General features: G+C 37.9%; 1 protein-coding gene across 2 annotated transcripts; it reads left to right on the plus strand.

Moving 5' to 3' along the window:
* Positions 1–16,688: 16,688 nt before the first annotated feature.
* Gasp (Chitin binding Peritrophin-A domain-containing protein Gasp) lies at positions 16,689–24,883 on the plus strand. 2 transcript variants are annotated; one of them, XM_069113058.1, is made up of 4 exons: positions 16,689–16,894; positions 19,306–19,707; positions 20,410–20,623; positions 24,229–24,883. In XM_069113058.1, the coding sequence occupies exons 1-4, from the start codon at positions 16,855–16,857 to the stop codon at positions 24,290–24,292; spliced, it is 720 nt and encodes a 239-aa protein (XP_068969159.1). In that variant the 5' UTR covers positions 16,689–16,854; the 3' UTR covers positions 24,293–24,883. The 2 variants fall into 2 exon arrangements, with proteins under 2 accessions (XP_068969159.1, XP_068969158.1); XM_069113057.1 differs by lacking the exon at positions 24,229–24,883 and adding an exon at positions 22,260–23,815 and having other exon boundaries at positions 16,690–16,894.
* Positions 24,884–25,006: the final 123 nt, after the last annotated feature.

Here is a 25,006-nt window from a genome sequence, read left to right on the forward strand (position 1 = left end):
ACTATTGATATTTTTATCTAATTCTTTTCACGTGTTTCGGTTTGTTCATTTTTTTATCTGTTTGCTAGATTCTCGTTCCTTCTGGTATCTTAATAAACAACCGGTAATAAAGGTATAACTATGTTTACTATTCTAACTATTGGCTGTAAGTTCGAGCTGTTCGTTATAGTCGAACTAAAGCGAAGGAACGATATTTATCGTGACGTTCACCTGGAAACAAAGAGCACGGAGGGAGCTTGACCGAATCTGAAGGTTCTCCAACCTACATCGATCGAAGGTACAACTAGGTCACCTTGCCGGAGGTTGTGCAACACCGGTAGGTTGCTATCTAATTGTAAGAAAGCTATATGTATATGCACGGATGGATAGGGGCGAACCAGTGTGATACTTATATGTATTGTGGTTTCAAAATCCGGTTCTGAGAAAATAACGAGAGGCTGGGGAAGCCCCGAGGGATTGTCTTTCAACTTTGCGAGGACAAACTTTCCTCGAATTCCTGAAACACGTTAACCATCTGCATACGCACTTAAACCGGAGATCCACCAGAAAACCAAGCTGTGCTATACAGTGCTAAGTTGAAAAATATTTGCTTCGATATATGCATGGAATATATGTACGATATATGTACGGAACCATTTTTACCAAACACCTTACGAACACTTTCAAAAATGAGGTTCGTATAATATTAACGTACCTACAGACTTTCTTATTTTTTACTATTCTTTACTATTTTTTACTATTTTTTTACTATTAATTATTAATTTGTATTATTATCGTATTGTATTAAATATTGTTAATTTGTATTTCTCTATATACGTCATATCTTTTCAATTAATTTGTTATTTATGCAACATACTCGTAAGATTTTTTGAGTAAACGTGCCTTCGAGGTGCATCCTGATTTTTGACTCTCGCTGTATATGAAAGCAAATATTTTCAGGGCTGCACAGCTTAGCTTAGCTTTTTAGCGAATCCCTGTACAAGATAATAGAAAAGGATAATACATACATTTTGTATGAAAATAGAAACACTAAAAGGTATGAACAGACATATTACACATACCAAGATTTCGAACAATTGTTACTCGTTATTCGTGGACATAAAAGGAAAAGAGAAAACGCTGTACATTATCAACGATAAAGTCACAACGTTCGCCAACATCGATGATCCGTTTTTCCTGTAGAAAATAACGATCGGCATCTGGCAAGGTCGATGGCGTCAACGACAGCCGGTAGACGTTTGAGAAATGGAAGGCCACTTTCCCTTTCTCTTCGCTTTTCAACAATACGTTCAGGTGTTTTTCAATTTACGTTCCAATAACGTAAGATTGTAACACGAAACCGTACTATGTGAAAATAATTGAAGCGCTTGAAATATTCGAAAGCATCTTTTACAGTCTTTTGTAACATAATTTATTATGAATGTATGATACACCTATTACAAAATGTATCGATTCAGATTCTAAACGACCGCATTAAACCTGTTAAAACATTCGAGAAATATTTATAATACACGCTTTTTTGATGCGGTCTTGCTTTCCGTGTCTACTTTCCAACGAAAGACCTTTCGATATTTATGTAATTCATAATTCGTCGACGTAAGCGTGCATTTTAATCAGACGTTAAAAGAATAACTCCATCGCCAGTGAAGAAATTTCCGAACATCATATGGTTCTAGAGAAAATTCCAGGAAATTTCAATGCGTATGTATATTTTTCCATTGTTCCTTATAACTATTCGGTCTCCTAATTATAGTAGAAGACTATGATTTCTCGAAACAGGTTCGAAACTTGTACATGAATGACCTTAAGGTAAAACCACGTATATACCTGTACCGCTTCATCCCGATGTATTCGCGATGTCAGAAAAAGAATTATGCAACAAGCCATAATATTATACGTATTTAGTTTCTCATCGGCTGCTGCCTTGTCCCGCAACACCTCAGTCGTGCGTAAGCACATATTCGCAGTAAGGTTAAACTCCAGTGACATTTTGGACGACTTTCACCATCGGGCCAACGTGGAAGGCTGCTTTCTTCGTCTTTTCGTCTGTTCGTCTCGACACAGAGACGGTGACGCCAAGGTGGCAAGGATCAGGGACTGATCTCCAATTAAATTAATCGAACACGAAAACCAAGATGGCTCCAGTAGTTTGTAACTTAATTGGATTTAAGCGAGGATGATGCATAGCCGTGACCTTAATTTTTTATTGGTTTGTTGATTTGGTAATAACAAGTGGTATATAAGATAATATTGGGTCGACTGATAAGTTTCTCCGTCTTCTACTGGTGTCCGCATTTCGAATAGAATATTATAAAAATCGTTCAAATACTGCGAAACTACATGTGTCTGAACTTTTTTTTTATAAAAAAACACATAAAATAGCGAAATGACATAATCGAATTACTCGTTCATAAGAAAGATAAAATAGATTTTGTAGGAAACTAACAAGAACGTGCTGTTTTAAGAAATCTCGAATCGTCTTAATACTCGACCTAATATAAACTTAGGATGGTTATTGAAATGCATCGTGTAAATGATCTCAGTCTTGCCACTCGAGGCAGGAAGAATTATACCAACCAAATGATTATTACAAACACAAAGGAGAACTAGAAAATTAGTAGAAATACAGACGTCCGAGTACAGTAAATCGTAATTACAAAACTACGCGCTTTCACTGAAATTTCGTCGGACCCGTTAAAACATCGATACTTTCGACTTAAAAGCAGTAATTTCGACACTGAAACTAAGCGTAAGAATTACGTTCTCCACTGGATGATATATCCAACCGGAGAAGCGAACGCTCGCGTGCACGACACCGTGCCAGAAAATCGGACAACATCCTCGTAACGCGTCGATCCGCTCCAACCATAAGCATAATTGCGTGCGATCATCGTTAACTCGTTAAGCACACCATCCGCCGGCTACTCTCAATACATAGACACCGAATCACGATCAGGAGAAAGCGAGAATAATGCGCTCGCGCGCGCCACAACAAGAGCAAACGAATCACTCTTACGTTTTCCAATCTATGCAAAGCGAATCGACATTTCCCCTCGGTTTACATTTTCACCCTACGTTTCCCGTATGCTCCTTCGCGTGCATACCAATATACACGCGTGCATTTCTTATCTCACGCGAAGCGTATCGACGCGGCGGCCGATTTACCAGTGGCGAGGCAGTCGACTTTATTACCAAGCCGATTGCGGAAGAAACCGCGACTCGTCTCGAGTCTAAGTATGTATACGTATACGTATTCGATAGCGGTATGTCTCGCTGGTCGATCACTGTATTAGGCGATTACGCATATTAATGAACGCAGCTTAAGTCTGTAGAAGTCGTGACTGTAAAAATTCTTCATTGAGTATACGTGATAGACACGGTACGATGCCTAAAATCTTATATAATTGTTCCATTCTAATGACAAATTTGTGTGTGATACCATTTTAGGGAAACTAGGAAAGAAACGTATATAATATATGTACGAGCGTATGTATGATGTAAAAACGGTTTTAGTGCCATTCACAGGAGGAATTGAAAGTGATAATTTTATTTATCAACACAACGATCGAAACGTACGAAACAATGACCACATAAAAAAAATATCAAGGTTCTAACGTAGTCAGCTTGTTCCCAGATTTGAATCACGTGAAAAATCTTTGGGAAATGATTGGAAGAAAAGATTATGCCAGTTGCAGGTAATATAATTCCATTAGTGAATTATCAAGAACGGGCAACGAAGCGAAGCATCTATTTATTTAAAAAAAAGTTACAAAATGTGATTTTGTCATATGTCGAATGCAGTGAAGGAATTATTGTCAATTTTGATTTTATCTATCTAAACAGCGTGTGAAGCTTTATAGAAATTTCTATCGTCGATTCATCGTTTTTTTGTTGTTTTTTCATCCCTTGTCTATCCTGTCTATGTATAATATGCAATCAACTATGCGTCGCATATCAAACTTAGGTAATAAAATATTTAGAAGGTGAAACTAAGCTATATTTGGAGTTGCATTTCTTTGATCGTATCTATCCACAAAAATTCGAAATTACTCAACAAATTTTCAATCTGGTAGTCGCTTATAGTTCATAGAGATTTATCGTATTATATATCTGTTGATTAATTCTTATTACTCTGCAAAATCTACGACGTTTGTTTAAAATTATTTACAAAAACATTTTTCACGTATGTATCGGATCAGCTGCGCTTTGCAAAGGGTTGAAAGATCACCAGACGATGGGAATGTCTGTTCGATAATTATTCGTTTAATCAGTTAGCTGTTTCGAGCTCTTTGGAAACTTTGAAAAATGTGTATCTGAAATGTGTCGCAGAAAGTAAACGATGACGAGTATACTCGTCAAACACAGAGTATATGTGGCTGGTATAATATAGAATTAAGCTATAACGAAATGACTGTTCTATTTTTTAATTTTATTACTGACAGGGCTTGTCATAATACAAAATATTGCCATTTCTTCATGACGAGTATACTCGTCAAAAATAGCTAACTGATTAAATAGCCTTATGCATGCAGGAGTCGACGCCATGGCGCACGTAGAGCCGACGTCGAACGACGGATTGCTGTGGAATATCTAGGGCGCAGCGCGAAGTGGTTCTCCTTGGGCAACCGATGCCGCATTCCGACCTATGCATCTGCTGCCAGTTCCTTTTCCCTCCTGTTTCTCTATCTTTTCACTGCTTTTCCTTTCCTTTTCCACTTTCGTTTCACGTCTCTGTGGATCGAACTTTATTTGGATACTTCAGATGAAAATGTCGATCGATAAATGTCCAGTACCTTTCGATGAACTATGCGCTGCTTATCAAAATTCAATAATGATATCGTAGGAAGTTCGACAAATTATTCGAAAGAAGACTCGCGTCCACAAGAGATACGAATTCACTCACAAGTCGTTAGATAAGTAAAACGAGCAAATAACGGCATACATTAGACTCTCATTGTGAAACAGGACATCCAGAAACTCATAAATCATTTTAAATTTAATTTATCATTTCCCTAAATATTAAAACCGATTGCTTTTCACACTGATCCGTATTCTGACATGAATTATAAGTAACAGACTCTAAGTAAGCTTACACGGATTTCACTCAATGAATTATATATCCGATATTTAACCGTCAATTATCCGCCACGTTCATCTTTCATCGTTTTACCCAAGTCGAACTCACTTTGCAACGATTTTCGCTTCATTGTCTGTCCAACTTTCTCACTCATCTACATTCAGCTTAGGTAGTCTACTCTCATAGACTAGCAAAGGAATAGCTTTAAAAATATCTATATTTTTTTCATTTCAAGGATAAAGGTGCTATTTTAGATTTTCGTCTATCGTGAGTCCTCGTAACAGGGATTGATATTCTCGTTCTATCGCTTACGACCGTATCGAACCGGTAGTTTCTCTGCCTCTTTTCCTCTCTTTCTTTGTGTTTTACTTTCTCCGTGATCTCGATTCTTCGTGGTCTCGTTTCTGCCCGTACGTGTCGCTTCTCTCGGTTCGTTTCGCTTGGAAACGCCGCTCCGTTACAGATTTGCCGCATCCTTTTATATGTAAGTGCATAAGTGCATTGCGCCTTGCAGTGGCGCCCACGCGTAGTGTTGCAACGCAGCCCATTATGCCATACCGTTTCTAACTTATGCCGATTGCAGTCTCGCGACCGGATTAGACGGTCTGTCGATTAGGTTCGCCATTGACGTCGTTGCTCATCCAGAAAAATTTCTACCGCCACGCTTGGATGCGAGCGATCTACGCGTCCTTGAAATTCAACGATGCTCTCCAATTGCAAATGACCGTCTTATTCTGTAGCAAAAGTGATGAAATGATTTTTAGTGAAAAATTGATAGAATTCGAGGGGTTCTAAGAAGGAGGCATTTACCGTATGGTACTTCGTGTATCGCGTTTACGTTATTTTTATCCCACTTTGAAAATTTTTAATCAAACTATTTGAATATTTTTTCGTTAAAATCGATAATGTCGTAATATTATAAATTATATAATTGTATAAATTATATCGTGAACACGTCATATCGATTTCCTTTCTACAAAACGCATTTATTCGACTCATATTTTAGAAAGCAAATAAATACCGATTATCGTCCTGAAAAAGGATAAAATGATCTGAAAGTCGTTCGCTGGGCAATCGGTAACGGCGAGTTAAGAAACGGACAAACCCCCAGGCGATAGATCTACGGCGATATTTAAATATAATATACCCTAAAGTTACGCATTCACCCATATTCTCGCTTATCGTAGATCTATCGTATCCTTGAATCATAACCCACGTCACAAACTAATCGAGCTGATAATTCTTATTTAAGTACAAAAAATAAGTAACGATTTAAGCAAGAAAAGAACATAAGCATTAAGAATTGTAGTTTCAACGGTGAGAAATGATGGTAATTTCCTCATACTTCTTTATTACGTTATTTGTTTTCTGCTAATTAATTTCATCGAGCACAATGAGCAAAAGAAGCTTATCCAAGAATTTATTCACCATTCAATTCATTTTCCGAGGAGCGATGCAACGTTCATATTTCTTGCAAAACGGTTTGGAAAAAAGGAACAGAAAGATCTACATCAGATATCTAAATTAAATAATAGCCAAATAGGGACACAGATGTAATCAAATTATCAAACATTATGCTTGCCATGTATTCTTTCATCATGTTATGTTTAGAGCATTACGTTCACGTATACGTGTATTACATTACACGTGACATAATGAGCATACCTCTAGCACATTGAAAAATATTACGTTATCTTTTACGATCGTCAATTAACGCGTTTCGTGTCATTAGAATCATTTCAAGATAAATAATTTGATGTAATTTGCACGTAACAAGATTTTTATTCTGAATATATTAGACAAAATGGTGTAGCGAGTATTTTATTCAAATAACGCATAATCCTATTTTGTAAGAAATGAAAAAACATTGAATAGAACGCGTTATGCGCTTTTAATTATTCTTTCGAAACGCTCGTCAATCTGGAACAAAGAAATCTACAAAAGGAAAGGATATGAAATTGCGTTCAGATGAGGCATAGTGGAAAAAAAATCTCGAACAATCTCTGTTCCGTTCTAGATGTATCTAACCATCGACTTCACCATAAGATAGCGCGTCGCTGCAACGGAGTGCAACCACTGCAGCAGCACTGGTTGCATCGGTTTCGCTCACAAGGATTCCCTCTTTCCATTTGGCTAATCGGCCACGAGATCTAACGGTTTCTCATTATAATACCTGGATACGTGTTCGGCCGTTCGTTTGTGTGCACCGTGCGCACCGGACACGACAGGCATAGGCGCAAAGCAACAAAGAATCGCGGAACAGTAAGCGTGGAATATAAATTTGGACGTTCGTTAACCTTTTCAGTTCGCCGAAGTAAATCATTTTCTTGTGGATAATGACTTGCTTCCTTTGTTTAAAGGAAAGCCGACGCGAACAGCGTAAAATGTGTAATAACAGCGATAGGCACACCTCATTTAGGCACCTCACAAGTAGGTTGAAACATCGATCAACAAACTTCTAGATAACGAGGCAAATTTTACTTAAAATTTAAGTAAAAATAAAAATACCAGAACCAAATGTATAACAATTAGCGATTACTTTCACCGTCAATCGAACATCTTAACCAATAGAGCGAGACGCGATCATTCAGATTATCCTGTAATATTTTCTCCAACAATTTTCTCGCTCATCGAAAGGATCCCATCGAGCTAAACGATTAGAGAACAGATAAATTTGCCAATCGTTGGATACAACTGGGACCTCCTTTGTGCAGCAATGGAGAAAAGTCGACGATGACGCGTCAGTCGAAAACTGGGGGACACTTAAAAGTCGCGACGCGCAAAGGCGAACAGGAGAAAACCGTTTGAACGCCTCGCGGAATAAAATAGCCGGATTCTCGCGAAAGGGAAAAGACGTGCCAGGCAGACGAACTGACAGACGAACCGACCGACGGAACGTGAATATCTGGGCTGATTTCGAAATCGTTACTAGAACTTTCTTCCAACGAATCGCCTCCGCGATAAACCGCTTCCAACGACGGGAACTTACATACAAAGATTTCAAATTTGCATTTAGGATAGCTACTTATGCTAGTACAAGATATCTATCGAGTAATAAGTAATAACGTTCTTGATACAATTTTTTAACGAAGCACTGCTTCTATTGTAGTGGAAACTAGAAAACCTGCATCTATGCAGGTTAGAAGAAGATAGATTTGTTAATTAGAAAATATCGTCGTAATGCTGTACATAGACATGTCGAGTAATTTGTATTTTATCGCGCTGAAATGTTTTCCTCAATTGAGGTAATAATACCGGTTAGTGAGTTTCTACTTACATAAATTGCGTAGTAATAATACTAAGCATATAAAGAAAACGTATTGTATCATCTAATAAATAATACTCTAGCTTTTAGTAAGACAACGTAGCTGTAGTAGATGAGTAGCGACGAAGAAGTAGGCAAAAGCTGTTATACGTTGGCTATTTTAATGTAACTTCGAATAGAGGAAACTTAAAAACACTTCATTTATCGATAAACCTTGTTGACGTTAAATTATATTTCTGTCGAATAAATCTTAAAATTAGATTGAAAACTTGGAATATCAATCTTCTCCGCGATGAAATAGCCTATGACTTTTACATGGCAGAGATTCATATCGGGCTATATGATCGCGGAGGAAACGCAAAATAGAAATGCAAACCGCGTCCAAGGAGGAGGTTCCCTGATCGGCATTCTCGAAGCGGCGTCGACGCACTCGCCAACGACGCGACGTCGATGACGAAGGCGTCGAAACGCGTCGAGGAACGCGCGCGCACAAGGAACACCTCTCGACGTGGTGTCAACAACCTCATCATCCTCTTTCACTTGTGCCAAACGTCGCCGCAACGCTGACTTTTATGTTCTATCCGCCCCCGTCGATGATGTGTCAGCTTCTTCCTCCTTTTCACCAGTGCAACGATGGCAATCGATCGCAACATCATATTCGTTTCGCTATTAGCGAGTGATCGTAAAGATGCGTTTAGACCAAGCGGATGATTTTATTTTAATCAAATTCATCTTCAAATAGCAGACGATTTTCATATTTTTCTGTACAAAATCTACAAAAAAGAGACACGTACAAAATTTATATCTTCTATAGGCTCTTGGTGCAATACGAACGACGCGATACGATAATAGCTTGGCCCGCCGAAATTAACAGGATAAGCAGATAAATTTAACAATATTATTACGTAGAATAATTATATAGAACCTCGCCATTTAGTGTTTGTTCATCGAATCGTTCGCTCGCACTCGTCGTAAAAAAGCTCTTTCGAAGTAAATTAGGTTACGGACAGATTGCTCGATAACCGTTTACATGAACTTTGTTTGGTCTAAACGCACCTTAATACATTGCATCGTCGCATCGCGCAAAAATGTCTGACGTAAAGGTATTGTGTAACAAACTAGCGATTAATGGTAGTATTTATATTGGTGTTTGCGTTTGGGTTTGCGGTTGCACGAACGCGAAGTCGCGTTAGGTCGAGACTTAATTGTCAATGAGCCTTTCAGGGATCTGACTAGAATTAAACGTTTCGTTGGTTTCTTTAACACCGGACCTGACAACGATTAACGTGTACGACATGTACTGTTCAAACTTCTTAACAAAGTATTTTAAGTCAAAGTGACAATGATTTTTATCGAGGGGTGCGATGGATAGAAGACTAGGAAATGTTTGTTCGTGATCGTCGCGAAAAATGTTAGATAACTTTACTAATTTCGCGTTATTCGTTTTCGTAATCCGAGATTCCTCGCAGCTCTTTTTAGAAATATTTTTTTTAAACACAGCTGGTGTAGCTCGTTAGATGAGCATCGTGTTAATTACAAGTCGTTGGTGCTCTTCTATTTAAGTGAGGTATATGAAACATTGGAATTTTGAGCGAAATGTTTGATACAAATTTTTAACGAGTGCAGGAATTAGGGTACACGTATTACGTAATAGCTTAGGATTATAATAGTTACGGTTTTGAGTATGCATATGTATGTTGGTCGTCTTAAGTCCGTGAATGTTTAAATTACGCGTTTCTCTTTCGTGTAACATATAATCTCATATACAACGGACAGTTACGCTTTCTTAGCATTATCCAATTTTTGAATAATTTAATTATATGAACTTAATTAACATCACTCTATATCACGTAGTAAAATTTTTATTTTCACGCTATTAATTTACAACGTGGTTTTATGTTACAATCGTCGAATACGTATAAGACGATACATTCTGTTTCTTAAATTGTATTCGTAAAGATATAAATTTGCATAAATGTCCACGGTATATTGATCATGAGCCGATGCACTTCCCAAAGTTTGACTCCAAATTATCGATAATGATCGACGAGATGAGAAATCCTTTGAAGCAAGCACAGAAACTAGGGTTTGAAACCAATTTGGAGAACAAAAACCGAATTGAATATTTCGGATGTTGAAGCGTTTGTCGCAGCTAGTAGTCGACTTTCACCGTTGCGTTCGGCGAATGATGCGCCGTGCCAGATAAAAGCATGTCGGGTCGTCAGCAAAAGCCAACGCTGCGGCCAACCCGTTCCATCCTCGTTGCAACGCTTGTCTCCGTGGCGCTTCTCTCGCATTATGCAATTCGAAAGAGACATTACCTCGACTTACCTTACGTATGTTTGCGAGAAGAAGCTACCGGGTATAATGCTATGACGCGAGCTATGGAATCGCAACGTCGCGTGCTGTTCGCAGGAAAAAGCGTGCTCTTGCACGTGCTACACGTAATGTTATGCTCTCGAGCATTCAATACTCTGATCATTTCACATTTGTTCAGATATCCCCCGGAAAAGAATGTGGCAAGAGCGCATAAGAGGGCAATAACTGGAATCTAGTTGTTGTTGATTGCAAAATGAACCATTTAATCGTTAATTTAATTTACCATTTAAACTGCTTTACAGAATTTGATCGCAGAATAGTCATATGAGCAGGAGAAATAGACGACTCTGATATTCGTAAATAAACGGCAAACGAATAAAAAGCGAGATTATCTCGTCGATGCACAAAGTGGAATGGTGCACTGTATGCCAGACCGTCTCGTTCGACGAGAACGATGTGCATCCTTGTCGAACTGAGACAAAGCGCAGCAGATATACTCCAAGATTTCGATATCGTATCAAATAAAACACTTCTTTCAATAATCTTTTAGCAATCCAACTATACTTCATACACGTGTAATTTATACATACAATATTTTTCTCCCATTTTAAGTTTCTGCTTGGTTCTTGATGTAACATAAAGTTAAATGTCCTGGTCCTTGAATGTAAGTTTGTACCTTGATATTTATAAAAGGTCGTGTATTCCTGAATAAGCCTAAATTACAATAATTTGGGATACGAAAATGTGATTTTACAAATTTGAAAGTCAGATTTATGCGAACAGAAATTATTTGAAGGACGATCGTAATTGATTCATGGACGTGGATCTTAATGAATATGGAATATAGAATTTTATTGATGAATACAACAAATGAAAGATTTATTAAGGGCGGCGAGGGTAACGCTTTACGTGCATCGAACTCGCTAAACACATATCCGTAACGTGATCTGCTAGCCAGATAAAAGACGATATAAAGATTTTGCATCGTACGCAATCTTTCGTAAGCTTTTCTAAACCATTTATGTAGATGATTTAGTGGGACTGAACTGTCGTGTCATTGACCATAAATCAAAAACCACAACGACCCGCACGGTTACGTCAATTACGAATATAATTATACAGCACGGGGCGCATAATTCCTCGAATCGAGTCTGTTACATCTTCGACGGTTCCGGTGACACCAACTGATATCACTGGCATACAAAACACCCGAACGTAACGGTAACTTTAAAAAACGTCGTGCCTGGCTATCCTTTGTTCGCGAAAAACATTCTAGATCATTCCCAATGATAGTTTTACCCAACGTAATGATAATTTTAATCAATTTATACAACAATCTATGTTAAGTTACGCACATGGCGTAACATATAGAATAATTCGTAGATAAAGACATAATGAATTATTAATTCTATCGAATTGGGATTAATCGTGTTTAAACTGTTCTAACTTCAACCCTGCCCCGAAGAAACAAACTACGTTGATGCAAACGTGCAAGAACACTGCGAACAACTGTCAATCACTGTCAACTACAGTGAAAGCTTAAAATCTAAAATTTAGAAATGCCTTGTCCTATATTATATGACCGTATTTTCGTCCCATCACGAATTACACCACGTTTCGTCACGAAACTTCTCGGGATTCGTGTTAAAAATCATGAGAAATTATTCAAGATTTTCCGCTTACGCTATTCCGTATTAGAAATCATGAGAAACTCGCCGTGAATGCAAGCGATCGGATTAATCATACAAACTGTAACGCTGCTATTTTCACCCCGTTCATCGCCTGATCCGGCATTCGTGTCTCCAGCTATCCTTGGCTGGAGACTCTCGCATACCTCGAACAACGTGTTTCCAAGTATACCGAAGTAAGCCTTCGACGTCGAATTTTTTGCCAGGGGAAAGGCTGATTAAATTAACAAGGAACAAAGACGAATTACATATATCGTTGTAAACGAAGTAAATATGCATATACGCGTGGAGTAACATCGACGAGGAGATTCAGGGCAAGGTAATGAGAGAACTTCCAGAAGGAGGAGGACGACCGGTTGTCCTGCTCGAATCGCTTGACTTAAGGAGATCAACGAGCCGAATATTAATCAACAAGAGGCGCGGCACCTGCATCCTTGGCACGTTAAGGCACGTAATACCGTCTACTACCGCAATAAACCACTCTGCGCACCATGCAGTCTTACCGTTATCCGGAAGGTGTTTGTGCATTAGCCATCCGGTACGATACTCCCTGCTTCCTCCTCCAACTTCGTATTCGGATGGCCCTGCCGCATTTAGGCTTGTCACGTTAAAACGGCAGTTCATCAAAGTTCATAAAAGTCCTCTCTCGTGACGAAACGTCTACAAATCATTTCGAACGTTACCATCAACGGTAAACGTAAATGCCACCGTTGCTAAGTTGTCATATACGCGACAAAAAAATGACAAATATGAGTAGAGTTTCAGCAGAATGTTGAAGCTTATTAATCAAATCACGAGCACAAAAAGGAATATTAATATGTAATAAAGAAAAAACATTTTGATCTATTTAGTCCTTTATTAAAATCATCAAACGGAAAAACAATTAGTGCGTGAAGTGCATGACGTTAATTAAAGGATGTATAACATTTCTGATATTGTAAATTTAAATCAGAATAGATCCCATCGATTTGAATATTATTCTTAGTGCTACTTTCAATGTTAATGAAAAAATCGTAAATATGAATTTTATTTATTTAATTCAAACAATAGAGTGTTTTTCAGAAAGCACAGAAACGATAATATAATAGTTGCCGGTATATCAAATGCAAATGAAGAAAAGATCTGGAAATATGTAAATTAATCAAAGAAATGTAAGTCGTGACGCATCTCCTTTTGAAAGATACGTATGCTTGAAAATCAATAAATGATTGTTTAAATCATAGCTTTTGCATCATATTATAAAAACGTTTATAAGAAATTAATGGATTCTCTGAAAAGAAGCTACATTTTACGTTCATTTGAATATCGAGCCATATAAGATAATGATATCATACGGTTTCCAATATTAACTCGCATGTAAATTACTATCAAATTGGAAATACGACATAAAATAATATGTTAAATAACATTTCAGATTGTGGTATCTCTTCCTTATTAATAATAGTTTAATTATTTATAAAAATGTATATTCCTTGTTAGGCGTATAAATTATTCTATTATAGTCGCGAATTTTTACATCCAAGTCAACGTATAACAAATTTTTATCTCAAACTTTGTAAGCTTTCGTCGGAAACACGACCAATAAGAAAAGTGTAACAGGGCATGTGCTTAACGGGCAATTTCCTTATGGCGACGAACCGCAAAAATGTTATTTCTCGTCGTAACAGCTACACGCGTAAACGTGAAACTCCGTTCGCCGCATCGGCGTGACTGCGAATTAATTAATAAGACTGTAACCTTACAGTTTTGATTTCCATCCACTTTCATGGTCGTAACTGATCCACATGACCACGGCCTTGGTTATGACCTTCCATAACAAAACCTGGACAATTTTATCATAAAGAATATTTTGAACGCAATTTCAATCGCTATATCGACTATGTTGCTTAACAAATCCTAACAATGTGTGTGGTCAGAAAATATTTAATTAATACATTTCATTAATAAAAAAAGTTTCTACCTGAAATTATATTTGGAAACGAATACGATATTTGTAAGGTTTCGTCTTCGTTTTACTTCCAATTACTCCAAGGTCAATTAATCTACGATATCACGATAAACTTATTTATTCCTCTTTGGACTGTTCGATCATGGACATGAACGTAAATACCAAGCTGGGCAATGCGATTTATTCGAGAAACTGGATTAAGCCGAGCGAGAAAGTTCCGTTGTTGTCGAAAGCGTCCGGCATTAACATGCGCCTGTCTGCCTTGATTGAAACCGTGTCCTCGGAAATACACTGAATTAGAATAGCTCTGCATTTATTCGATTACTGATTTTTTTCTAGAGCAATGTGAAATTTCGAAAATTTCATGCGACGAAGACGCGAGCTTTTGTCGGGCTAAGAAATTTGTGTGTGTACGAGGGCGATCGGGTTTAGTCTTTTACTTATTCTTAGAAATTTTCAAATCTAGCATAATATAGAAAACATAAAAATTTTGAAGAAAATATTTGCCATCAAAAGCATGTGATACGAATGGCTTATGAAGATATTATAGTAGAAGCTTTCGTAATTAACCCAAAATAATAATTATAATATTTGGAAGCTAATATTAAACTAATATCGATATGTCTCTTTGAGAGAAATTCAGAGATCGTTTAGCGATCGTTTAGTGATCGGTTTCTTTCAAAATATCTACGCTCTCACCCAATCACAACCAAGCTTCACCACAAGGTGTAAGAGAAAAGTGATGAAATAATTGCAAAATTCTTGGGACTTTCTTATAGAAGAAACGCAACAGTGCCAGAAATACGAATGGATGATGTAAGGAAATAAATGTCAATCGTTACTCGATTCAGCTGTATATGAAATCTAACTCCAACCGAACTCGTAGAATTTTCACGAATTAAATAATTCCAATTATCGATAAACACTATATCGATAATATGTATTCGTACAATCAGTCAACACCCGAAACCTTTAAAAAGTTCTAACATTTTGCTGAAATGTTTCATTTATCTACCTTTCTGCCTATACTTCCATCTGCTCTCCTAGTATATAACTGAGAATTTAATTTTGCTACGATATTCGAATATTTATATTTCAATGCTGCGTTCATTTTAGTAAACAAAAAGAATGTTGTAATGTCTAAATTGGAACTGCCACTGGAATTAACAATGTTTTAACGATCTTTTCTCATATTTAAAACCTTAGAGGAGATATTAACTAGCCTGATTCCAGAAGCTCCAAACCTTTAAGCTAATTAAACTGGCTGCTATGGGATAACCTTTGTCGGAATGTCGATCAGGGTGGCGTATGGGAGCTGGGTGTCACGGTGAGTCACGTTGCTCGTGTTCGACCTTCGCCCCCTTCCAGCCTTCTCCGTTATTTTATATCGAATAGTCGCCTCGGTCTTACGATTATTATTATTATAATCACGTTGCGATCGGTCAGTATTCTGCATATTGTACGACAGCACCAGTACGCTGACTGTGTACGAAAACAGTCGCACCTGCAGGAGTTCGACGAATTTCGATGGCTAGATACGCGCCTTATGCGTGCGAACAAATCGGTGTAATAACAATAGACGGAATAGTAACTGTTTAGAATCAATCAGCGAATAATATTTATCGACGATCGCATGTTATACAGAATTAGATGTAATATTTTAATGGGATATTCTATTCCGCTAGCGAATCCTGTCATTTGTGTGATATAATAAACGTAGAATTATTTCGAGAGTTGATATTTTAAGAACAGAATGTTTCAGCCTAAATTCTTTGGAGATATTTTCCTATATTCTCTATTATGAAGTAAAATTTCTTACGATCGAATTAAAGTAATCAGTTGGTAGAAAATTTTTGAATGCTCGTCGACTGATGGAACAAAGCGAACCTTCACGATTTTTATCGCCAAATGAATTTTGAGACGGTTCGCGTGAAAACCAGCCTGGATCGAAACTGGTCCCGCGAGTATTCAAACAACGGCCAAGAACAAAAGTCGAAAAATAAGGTAAAGCAGTAGAAAAAGAACGGATTCGTAGAGGTACGGATGATATTGGGGATAAAAAATTATTTTAGCATTTAAGGCAGTAGGATGGGGCAAAACGGATGAGCACTGGGGAGAAGGGGACGGGGAAGAAAGAACGTGGCAGACGTTATTACCGGGCCTCTGTTAAGTCTTTGGATGGCATTTTCAGTGGAAGAGAATAAAGGAAAAAGGAAAGGGAGATCGGGTTGGTGAAAAAGAGAAAGAGAGGGCGTGAGAGGGAGAGAAGAAACGTGGCGAGGTATAGACGTTACCTCTTCTTGAAGTGACGAGGAGAAGAGAAGGAGGTTCTACGAGGAGGTGGAAGAGGAACAACACGTGACCAATGACTTATATAAAGGTGGAGAACGACAGGGCGCAAACACAGAGTTCTCTCTGCGCGGTGGAGCCTGTGCACGCAAATTGTGATAATAGTTTTTTTTTCCATCTTAAATAAATAATCGAATTTTGTTACCGCCACTCGGGACAGAAGAGTAATCCGATCTCTGTACCACGCGGGACACACGCATTCGTAACCATGAGGACGTACTACGTGATAGCTGCCATTCTGATCGCCGGTACGTACCCGAAATAAACGCGAGATACGAACAGGAGGATATAAAAGGGTGGAGAATAGAAAAAATGGAAATGTTATCGAGGAGAAAGAAACGGGGGAGGAAAGTGTTACTCGAGGACGATCACGATCATTTTATCGGAAGTGGAGGACCTAAGTGTGTGACATATGCCTGTGGATCGGGAAGAGAGTGTACTCTTCTTTCGTCGCGATTGTCACGATAAACACGATACTTGTCGTTTCACGAAACGAATAAACGAAATGGTCGGAAAAGCCTGTGTACGAAATCGTTAATTCAATGTTTTACGAGCATCGTTAACATATTTCTTTGAACCCGGTATCTTGTTAACGTAAATCTTGAAATTTGTACACGATCGGTATATCAACATAGATTTATTCATTTTCGATGAATTTCTCTCGAACAGAAAGTTTATTCCTCGTGTGTTTAATATTGGAATTTTATCGATGCTTGAAAAGTGTTTTATCTGTAATTTCGTCTGTAAATTGGAGTACTGTATATCTATCTTACCATATTTTTTAACAGAATATCTACCATAAAGAATATAAAGCAGGTCGATTTAATATGCGATTGATAACCAGGAAAAAACCTACTTGCAAATCTTTAAATACCTCCAGTAAGTCTAATTTCTACGTCTAACCAGTACAAGCTACCAGCACAACCAATATCGCGTATCAAAATATTCCCGTTAACACCGCGTACTAGTAAAATATCTAGAAACTTCTCTGCATTTCCCTTTACTCTATCGCTCTTCGCGTACGATCGTAGATCGGAGAATACCCACTGTACAAATGACGTGCCAACAATTTGAAAATAGTTATCGAAGACGATTATTATCGACTTTCTCGGTGTTCCAAACGAAACATACCGTTGAAACGAGATCGAAAGGCGTATTCAATTTCCGTGCAAAGAGAAACCTTCTCGACACGCGTTTCCATTCTTTTTTCCTCCCCTTCCCTGGGTTTCTCTGGCTGCAACAGGATAACCTTGGCCCAGATCTTGACCCTTCTTTTTATCATCCACTACCATCGCGATCGAGCACAAAAATTCACTCTTGGGGGCCAAAGAGCTAAAAAGTTTATAAAACGATCAACGTGCATACGTTCTACGGCCAACGATATCGTGAGCGGTTCCGATTACGGGGCTACTTTGTCGGATTCGAGACGCGACTTTTGATAGCCGGATCGGTCCCGAGAAAAATGAAAATGAACATGCAACGCACACGAGATCGAGAGGGTCGCGAGCTTGTAAGTATAGGCGAAATTACAGAGGACGAAAAGTGTATGCGTGTACGTGAGACAGAGAGAGAGAGAGAGAACACACACATACGAAAGGGAAACGTGTAGAGGAGAATCGAGTGAACGGGATGCTGGGAGGGCCCAGTCACGAGTCGTGTTGGTGTTGCGGCTGCTGCTGGGTCTGGCTCTAGACCCCAAAGTGAAAGCGCCTGGCGAAAGTCACTTTGTGTCCTTACATAAGACGTTTAGGTTATTCAGACATCATATGCCACGAGAAAAGAACAACAGATTATTAGGGGTAATTTCTAGCCTGAAGACAATACGCGACAAAAAGGCAGCATTACCATCGATAATAAATACCTGAAACGGTGTCGACGATCCATACACATTATCGTCTCCCTGCCATGCTTTTCCCTCTTGAAACGCGATTAGAAATGTGAAGGGAGGGGCGCAAGAAAGGTATAGAGCTAGATGAAGGAAGTGGAAGAAGATGCTCGCAACGATGGGGATTAGCGTCTTGCGGTCGACGATCAATTTTATTGTTTAATCTTCTCTCGAAAGCAATATCCAGCAAACGGTAAAATTGAACGCGATTACCACGATCCCTGGCACGATTAAAGCGTTATATCGGGTGTAACCGCAAAACACATTTTTCTCAACGGATCATTCCCGTCTTGAAAACTTTAGCCACGATTAGACGATTTCAACGCAGAAATATCCAATTTAGGATTATTTAAAGAAATAAATAGTTGGTTTATAGTTGTACTATAACCATCGACGCAATTGAAAGTTGACTCCGGTAATTGGCTTGGTATTTCGAATTACAGCGACTGCCTTTAACTTGACTGACATTTGCTCGTTTGTTAGTTTTACTACTTGAACAACCTTCTTTACGATTGCTTCAAAAATTAATCGATATTTCTACATTCGCCGCTATATAGGTATAGTAAAACACGACTTTCCTAAACCATTCCTAATACAAGGTCGAGTAATACAAGGAACGACAAGAATTTCCTTGTTTGTTTCGCTATTACAGCGACATTCCTTGCGACTGCTCTCTATATAAAAAACGAGCGAAATTTTCACATTGATTAGATTATCCTCTCTACTTTTCTCCGATTTCACGTTAATAATAATAATACATTTTTTCAACTGCAGGCACAACCGCCCAAGAATCGTTCAAATGCCCAGACGATTTTGGTTTCTATCCTCACCATATATCCTGCGACAAATATTGGAAATGCGATAACAACGTCGCGGAATTGAAAACTTGCGGCAACGGACTCGCCTTCGACGCAAGCGACAGCAAGTTCCTCACTGAAAATTGCGACTACCTCCACAACGTAGATTGCGGAGACAGGACACAGCTCGAACCAGCGATTAGCACACCGCATTGTCCTCGCCTCTACGGTATCTTCGCCGACGAAAAGAAATGCGACGTATTCTGGAATTGCTGGAACGGAGAGGCTTCCAGATACCAGTGCAGTCCTGGACTCGCTTACGACCGTGAAGCCAGAGTCTGTATGTGGGCCGATCAAGTACCTGAATGCAAGAACGAAGGTATGTTCCGATACTTCTTTACGTGATCCTACATCGAACACTCCTTTTTTTGTCATTTAAATTGTCTTTATAAGGATCTCTTTCTTGTTGTCAATTTGGTTTGATCCTATTCAGACTTTTTGGCGATTTTGAGTTAACTGGATTCCAGAAAAACACCAAAGAAATCCTTTTTCATGGATTGATATGTTTTTAATCGTCGTATAATTTTCCTATCCTTCGATATTAACGTCTTCCATAAAGAAACTTTATAAATTATTAGAATCTGTACTCTCTTTTCATCGATATAAATCGTTACCAACAAATGGAAGTACCAAAAAGATTGATCGTCTTACTAGTTTGTCTTCGAACTAATACAAATACGTTCCAAGACTTTCACTGAAAATCAATTAACTACGGACGATTCTCGTTTCTCCTTGAAACGATATTATATTATTCATTGGTTGCGTTGCTCATCGGTCGATACGTGCAGTGATACCTGACGATTTATTCCCACGCGCATCCTGTATTTCCTTGCGCGGTATCTTCTTAATTCGCGTGGCACGATTCAAAGTCGTAGCCTTATTTCGCCATTCACCGGCTTCTTCCACTTGGCCCTTGGTGGTGTTTCATGGCCTGTACGATCGCGAACCAAGTAGCTATGGCGACGCGACACCTTTCTCTCTTCCATCACATCATACTCTATGCGTTTATCGCGTTACACAGAGGTCGCAGGAGGTTTCACGTGTCCGGCCGCGGGCGAAGTGAGCGGAGCATCCGGCAGTTTCAGCAGACACGCCCATCCTGAGGACTGCAGAAAGTATTACATATGTCTAGAAGGTATCGCTAGGGAATACGGTTGCCCGATCGGAACTGTCTTCAAGATCGGCGACGCCGATGGCAGCGGTGCCTGCGAAGACCCCGAAGACGTCCCTGGATGGTAAGTCAATTTTCCCCTTTTATTATAATTATCTCTTGTATAATTATTTCTTGTATTATAGTTAGACTGCGACTGTTTACACATTTCTGAGAGATTTAAAAGAGGTTCACAAATTTACGTGAATGTAGTTAATATGCAAAAATATATAAAATATCTCATTTAAATTACTCGATATAATATTTAATAGGTGAAATAAATTTCTACTGAGATTTCATTTCATAAAAATATGAATTTGCATAAATATCCGCAGTCTAATTATAGTGTAGTTCACCGTTTAACGTTAATAATTTCATTTGTTAATCTTTCATCTTTCTAAATCGTTTTAATCGATTAATTTGTTTGGGAATGAAATCGAAAGAACAATCTTTGTTTTTCGATTTTTCAACTCTGTAATTTGATTTAGTTGATATTAAACTTTCCAAATACGTTAGGGACCTTGTGACAAAGTTACAGGAAGGAATTTGTGGTGCTATGAAACACGTTATTGGAATAAGAGAAAATGCACTCCTGAACATAGTATATTTAAATGTCTGCACGAATAGATTGTCATTAACAAAGTTTCTTTCGCTTATAACAACGAAAAAAATGTCCTTGTTTTTACAAGTAGATCGTAAATTTCCTTGTATACTTTTTGCCGCCCCAAGCTTTGAGTAATAGCGTTAAAAAGAGTTAAGAAGGGAGACTGTCACGTAAATTTAAACAGATCAGGAAGCTTTGCGACTAGGTGTTACGTAAAGACAAATTCTGGATAAACCAGATAGACCCACGGTGATTATAGTCTTTAAAACTTAGCCGCATGGTTAAAAGTTCGTAAGATATTTCACCTTTTTCGAGTGACGTAATTAAACGGATATTCACGGTACACCTTGCTCTCATAACGGGTAGATAGGTTTTGCGTAACAGCCACCCAAATGTTGGTAACATAATATTTATATAATCGTTCTTGGGGACAGGAATAACGTGTATGAAAGCCATATAATCGAAACGTGTTAAAGGTATAAGTAGATGTTAATTTACTCGTTGAAAAATAAGTAAACATTAGTGAAGATAGTAAAGGCGACGATCTTGTATCATTCATGAACATACAAAACATAAGGTACCCAGTAAATATTTTTATATATTATTTTGTTTGTATTACCTTCTCTTTTAATTACCCCGATGAATGCTACGAAACATTTTAAATGAAACGTACGTTTCGATGATGGAATATTATCAGGGTAACAATAAATATCGTTAATTAACAACAGTTTCTAACATATGTAATTAATTAATATAATATCTACAATTTGTAATGGTATCGTTCTATTAAAATTACTTGATGTACTTTGTCGGGAAACGTAATGCTATAAATACCCATTACGGAACCTTTCCATACCTGAACAGATAATATACATATAAATGACGCTCAAAAGTATTCGTTCGATATCGTATTCGTAACACACATTTTCGGGAACGGGCTATACAACGCGTCTTCTAAGCACGCACGCACTCGCGTACTAAACAGATCCGGTCGCGTAATCACTCCTTCTCACGTACACGTGATTAACTGTAAAAAAAAAAGACACGAGGCTGCACGCGAGGTAGCACGTCATGCATGTCCTAACTCCCGGATTTTTCCCGGTGTTCTGCTTCACAGTGAGGATTACTACGGTGACCTGGATCTAAAGAGCATCAGGAAGAGCGAGCTGCTTGCCGGAATTCAAAATTCAGGCGAGACCAGGAAGCCTCCTCAAGGCAAACCAAGGCCCCCATCGGCACCTGCGAGGCCCAACGCACCCCTTCAAGAATAATTTCTAATCTATCTCCCCTCTCTTGATTCCCCCATCTGGTTCCTCTCATCTTCTTTCCTCTCCTCTCCTCTCCTCCTTTCTTCACCTCTTTCACGTTTCACCATTCTCCAAATACCCTTACCAGAACTCTCCTTCGTCTACTTTTCTATTACACCACACATATGCAGAAACAATGACACACGCGTATACAGACATAAACACACCTAGCCGAACAGAACAATCTCGAACGAACGATCCTGATATTTGATATTTCGAAATATATGTAATAGCGCCAGGAGCCAAAAGTGCTAATCGGTTACGTTCGTTTCTTGCGTTCCCATTCGAGCCAAATTTTTCTACATACGTACGACCGACCTCTGTATATCCGGTTATAGCTTCGTATTCGATGATTTGACTCGGATCCCGGAGGAATTGCACGATTAGAAATCCGTGAGATGTTTCTTCGAATTGTCTCGCGAATGTCTCGTGACTGAGGAGTAGCGAGGAGAGTAAATGTCAAATTCCTGCACCCGCGTTGACGTTCATCCGTGTGCCTCGATGCCGACGCGATGGCAACGCGCGATTAGCTAGTAATTCTCCACGCGTTGCTTTTAAGAAACGTTCAACCGAACAATATTATTGCCAATATCATTGTCGATATTTAAGGTTCTCAACATTGTATTCACAGTATATATTGATCGTCTAGAGGATCTCTTACGTACGATAACGTCAAGAACCTTAAATATTGACAATAATATTGACGATATACTGATCGTCTGAATGCTCCTTTACAGTTCTTGTTCTCGGTCGTGTAATTATTTAAACAAGGAATTGCATCGGATAATATGGTGGAAATGATTAAAGGACTGATCTTACCTCCGTCAACGCGTGGAAAAGTAATTAAAATCTACGAATATCGTCTATCTATCCTCGATGTTTGCCCATCTTCGTTCTCATCAGGCACTTCGATGATCAAAATTGAGACGCGTATTCTATATATTGAAATTCGAATTGATAATAATTCGAGTGACAATCGTATCGTCTCATCGATAACTTCTATCATTCTTTCTTGCCTCTTATCATCATTTAGCCACTTTGTTTCTCCTTCGTATTTGCTGTTCACACCCCCTTCGCTATCGTAAGACATACGATTTGAAACGGAAACGGCGGCAAGCTCGTTAATCACGATCTGTGTATCGTCTAAATCGCAACATATTCACTGAATCTGGTTCTGAGAAACGGAAATTCGATGAAAAAGTTCAGTGGATGAGGAGTTCTTTTTTCGAAATTTTCTCAATTCGAGCTTACCTCCACACACTCTTGGCCTCGGTCAAGTATGCTTGCGTAAGCTAGACTCGTCCGTATATTTTTAAGTAATGTGAAAAATTCGTAAAATAAAAGGAACAAAAATTCGTAAAAAAAAGTGGTTTATGTGCTTCTCAAAACCCTAATCTCTCATCCTATCACGTAAACGTTCTTCGTGTTTGCTTGTTTTTTTGGAAATTTATTGTTGTAATTCTAACTCTTGCATGCTCGTTAAAACTATAACAAATTTCATATGGTGAATTTTATGAATGTATTAAACACTACAAACACTTTATCGTAATTACCTAATGCACTAAATATATTTATGATGCATCTATGGAAAGATATAATTCATTGATATATAATCGAGGATGTGAAATTCAATATTCTGCAACAAGTCATATTGTAAGTCACTTAACGTATTAATTTCTCCCTTTTTTATTATTTTGTTTCCCTATTAAACCATATAAAGAGTATTTTTATAATTTCAAGTATGCATTTAAGTATACTTATAAATAATAAATTTCATAGCGAAGACTACTATGGCGATGTGGATCTGAAGGCATTGCGGAAATTGGGATACAAGAAAAAGTGACAGGAAGACAAACGCGCAAAATCCAAATAATTTTAATCAACATTTAGAACTAATCAGAAGATTTTGGAATTCGTAGAAATCGATTAATTTCCTGTATCTTCTGATCAATTAAAATAATGAAGAATCGCATGACATGTATTTCGCTTAAAATCATTCGCATCATCATTTATGTATATCCGTTGATGTTACAATACATAACTGTAATATACGTTGCTATGTAAATAAATTACTATTATTAAAAAATATTTTGTATGTTACATTATCATATATGTAATTTTATATAAAGCGCGAGAAGCAAAACACAAATATTTCCCATCGTTAGGTGTCTGTCATTGCATCAAAAAATTTTTTACAGCAGAGATATATTAAAAAATTTACTAAACACATAAACATATAAATATATACTAAAAGGTCAGCCGTATGTTTTCAAATTATACCGTGCAGTTTTAATCTGGTTGGATTATAACTGATGTCGAGACGAATTCATCGCCCTATAAGTATAGTACACTATAATCTTGAAGTGATCTTGAACTTAAAAATTTAAGTTCGATTCTATCACACGAATAAATTTCAACATTGAAATAATATTGTAACGCCGTAAATTGTAAAATATTATTTATGAAATAAAATTTACAAAGTATTCATAAAGTACTAATAAAATATTTACATTAAATTATCTAATTTTATGTTTAATCTTATCTTATTTTCATTTTA

This window comes from Bombus flavifrons, chromosome 5 (genome assembly GCF_040668555.2).
Source record: "Bombus flavifrons isolate JBK064 chromosome 5, iyBomFlav1_principal, whole genome shotgun sequence".
NCBI lineage: Eukaryota > Metazoa > Arthropoda > Insecta > Hymenoptera > Apidae > Bombus > Bombus flavifrons.

Bases quoted from the DNA above. Each gene is read 5' to 3' on its own strand.
- Gasp (XM_069113057.1), top strand. From the start codon at position 16,855: ATGAGGACGTACTACGTGATAGCTGCCATTCTGATCGCCG. The intron at 16,895-19,305 runs GTACGTACCCGA...TTTCAACTGCAG, and splicing joins AGCTGCCATTCTGATCGCCG to GCACAACCGCCCAAGAATCG. The intron at 19,708-20,409 runs GTATGTTCCGAT...CGCGTTACACAG, and splicing joins ACCTGAATGCAAGAACGAAG to AGGTCGCAGGAGGTTTCACG.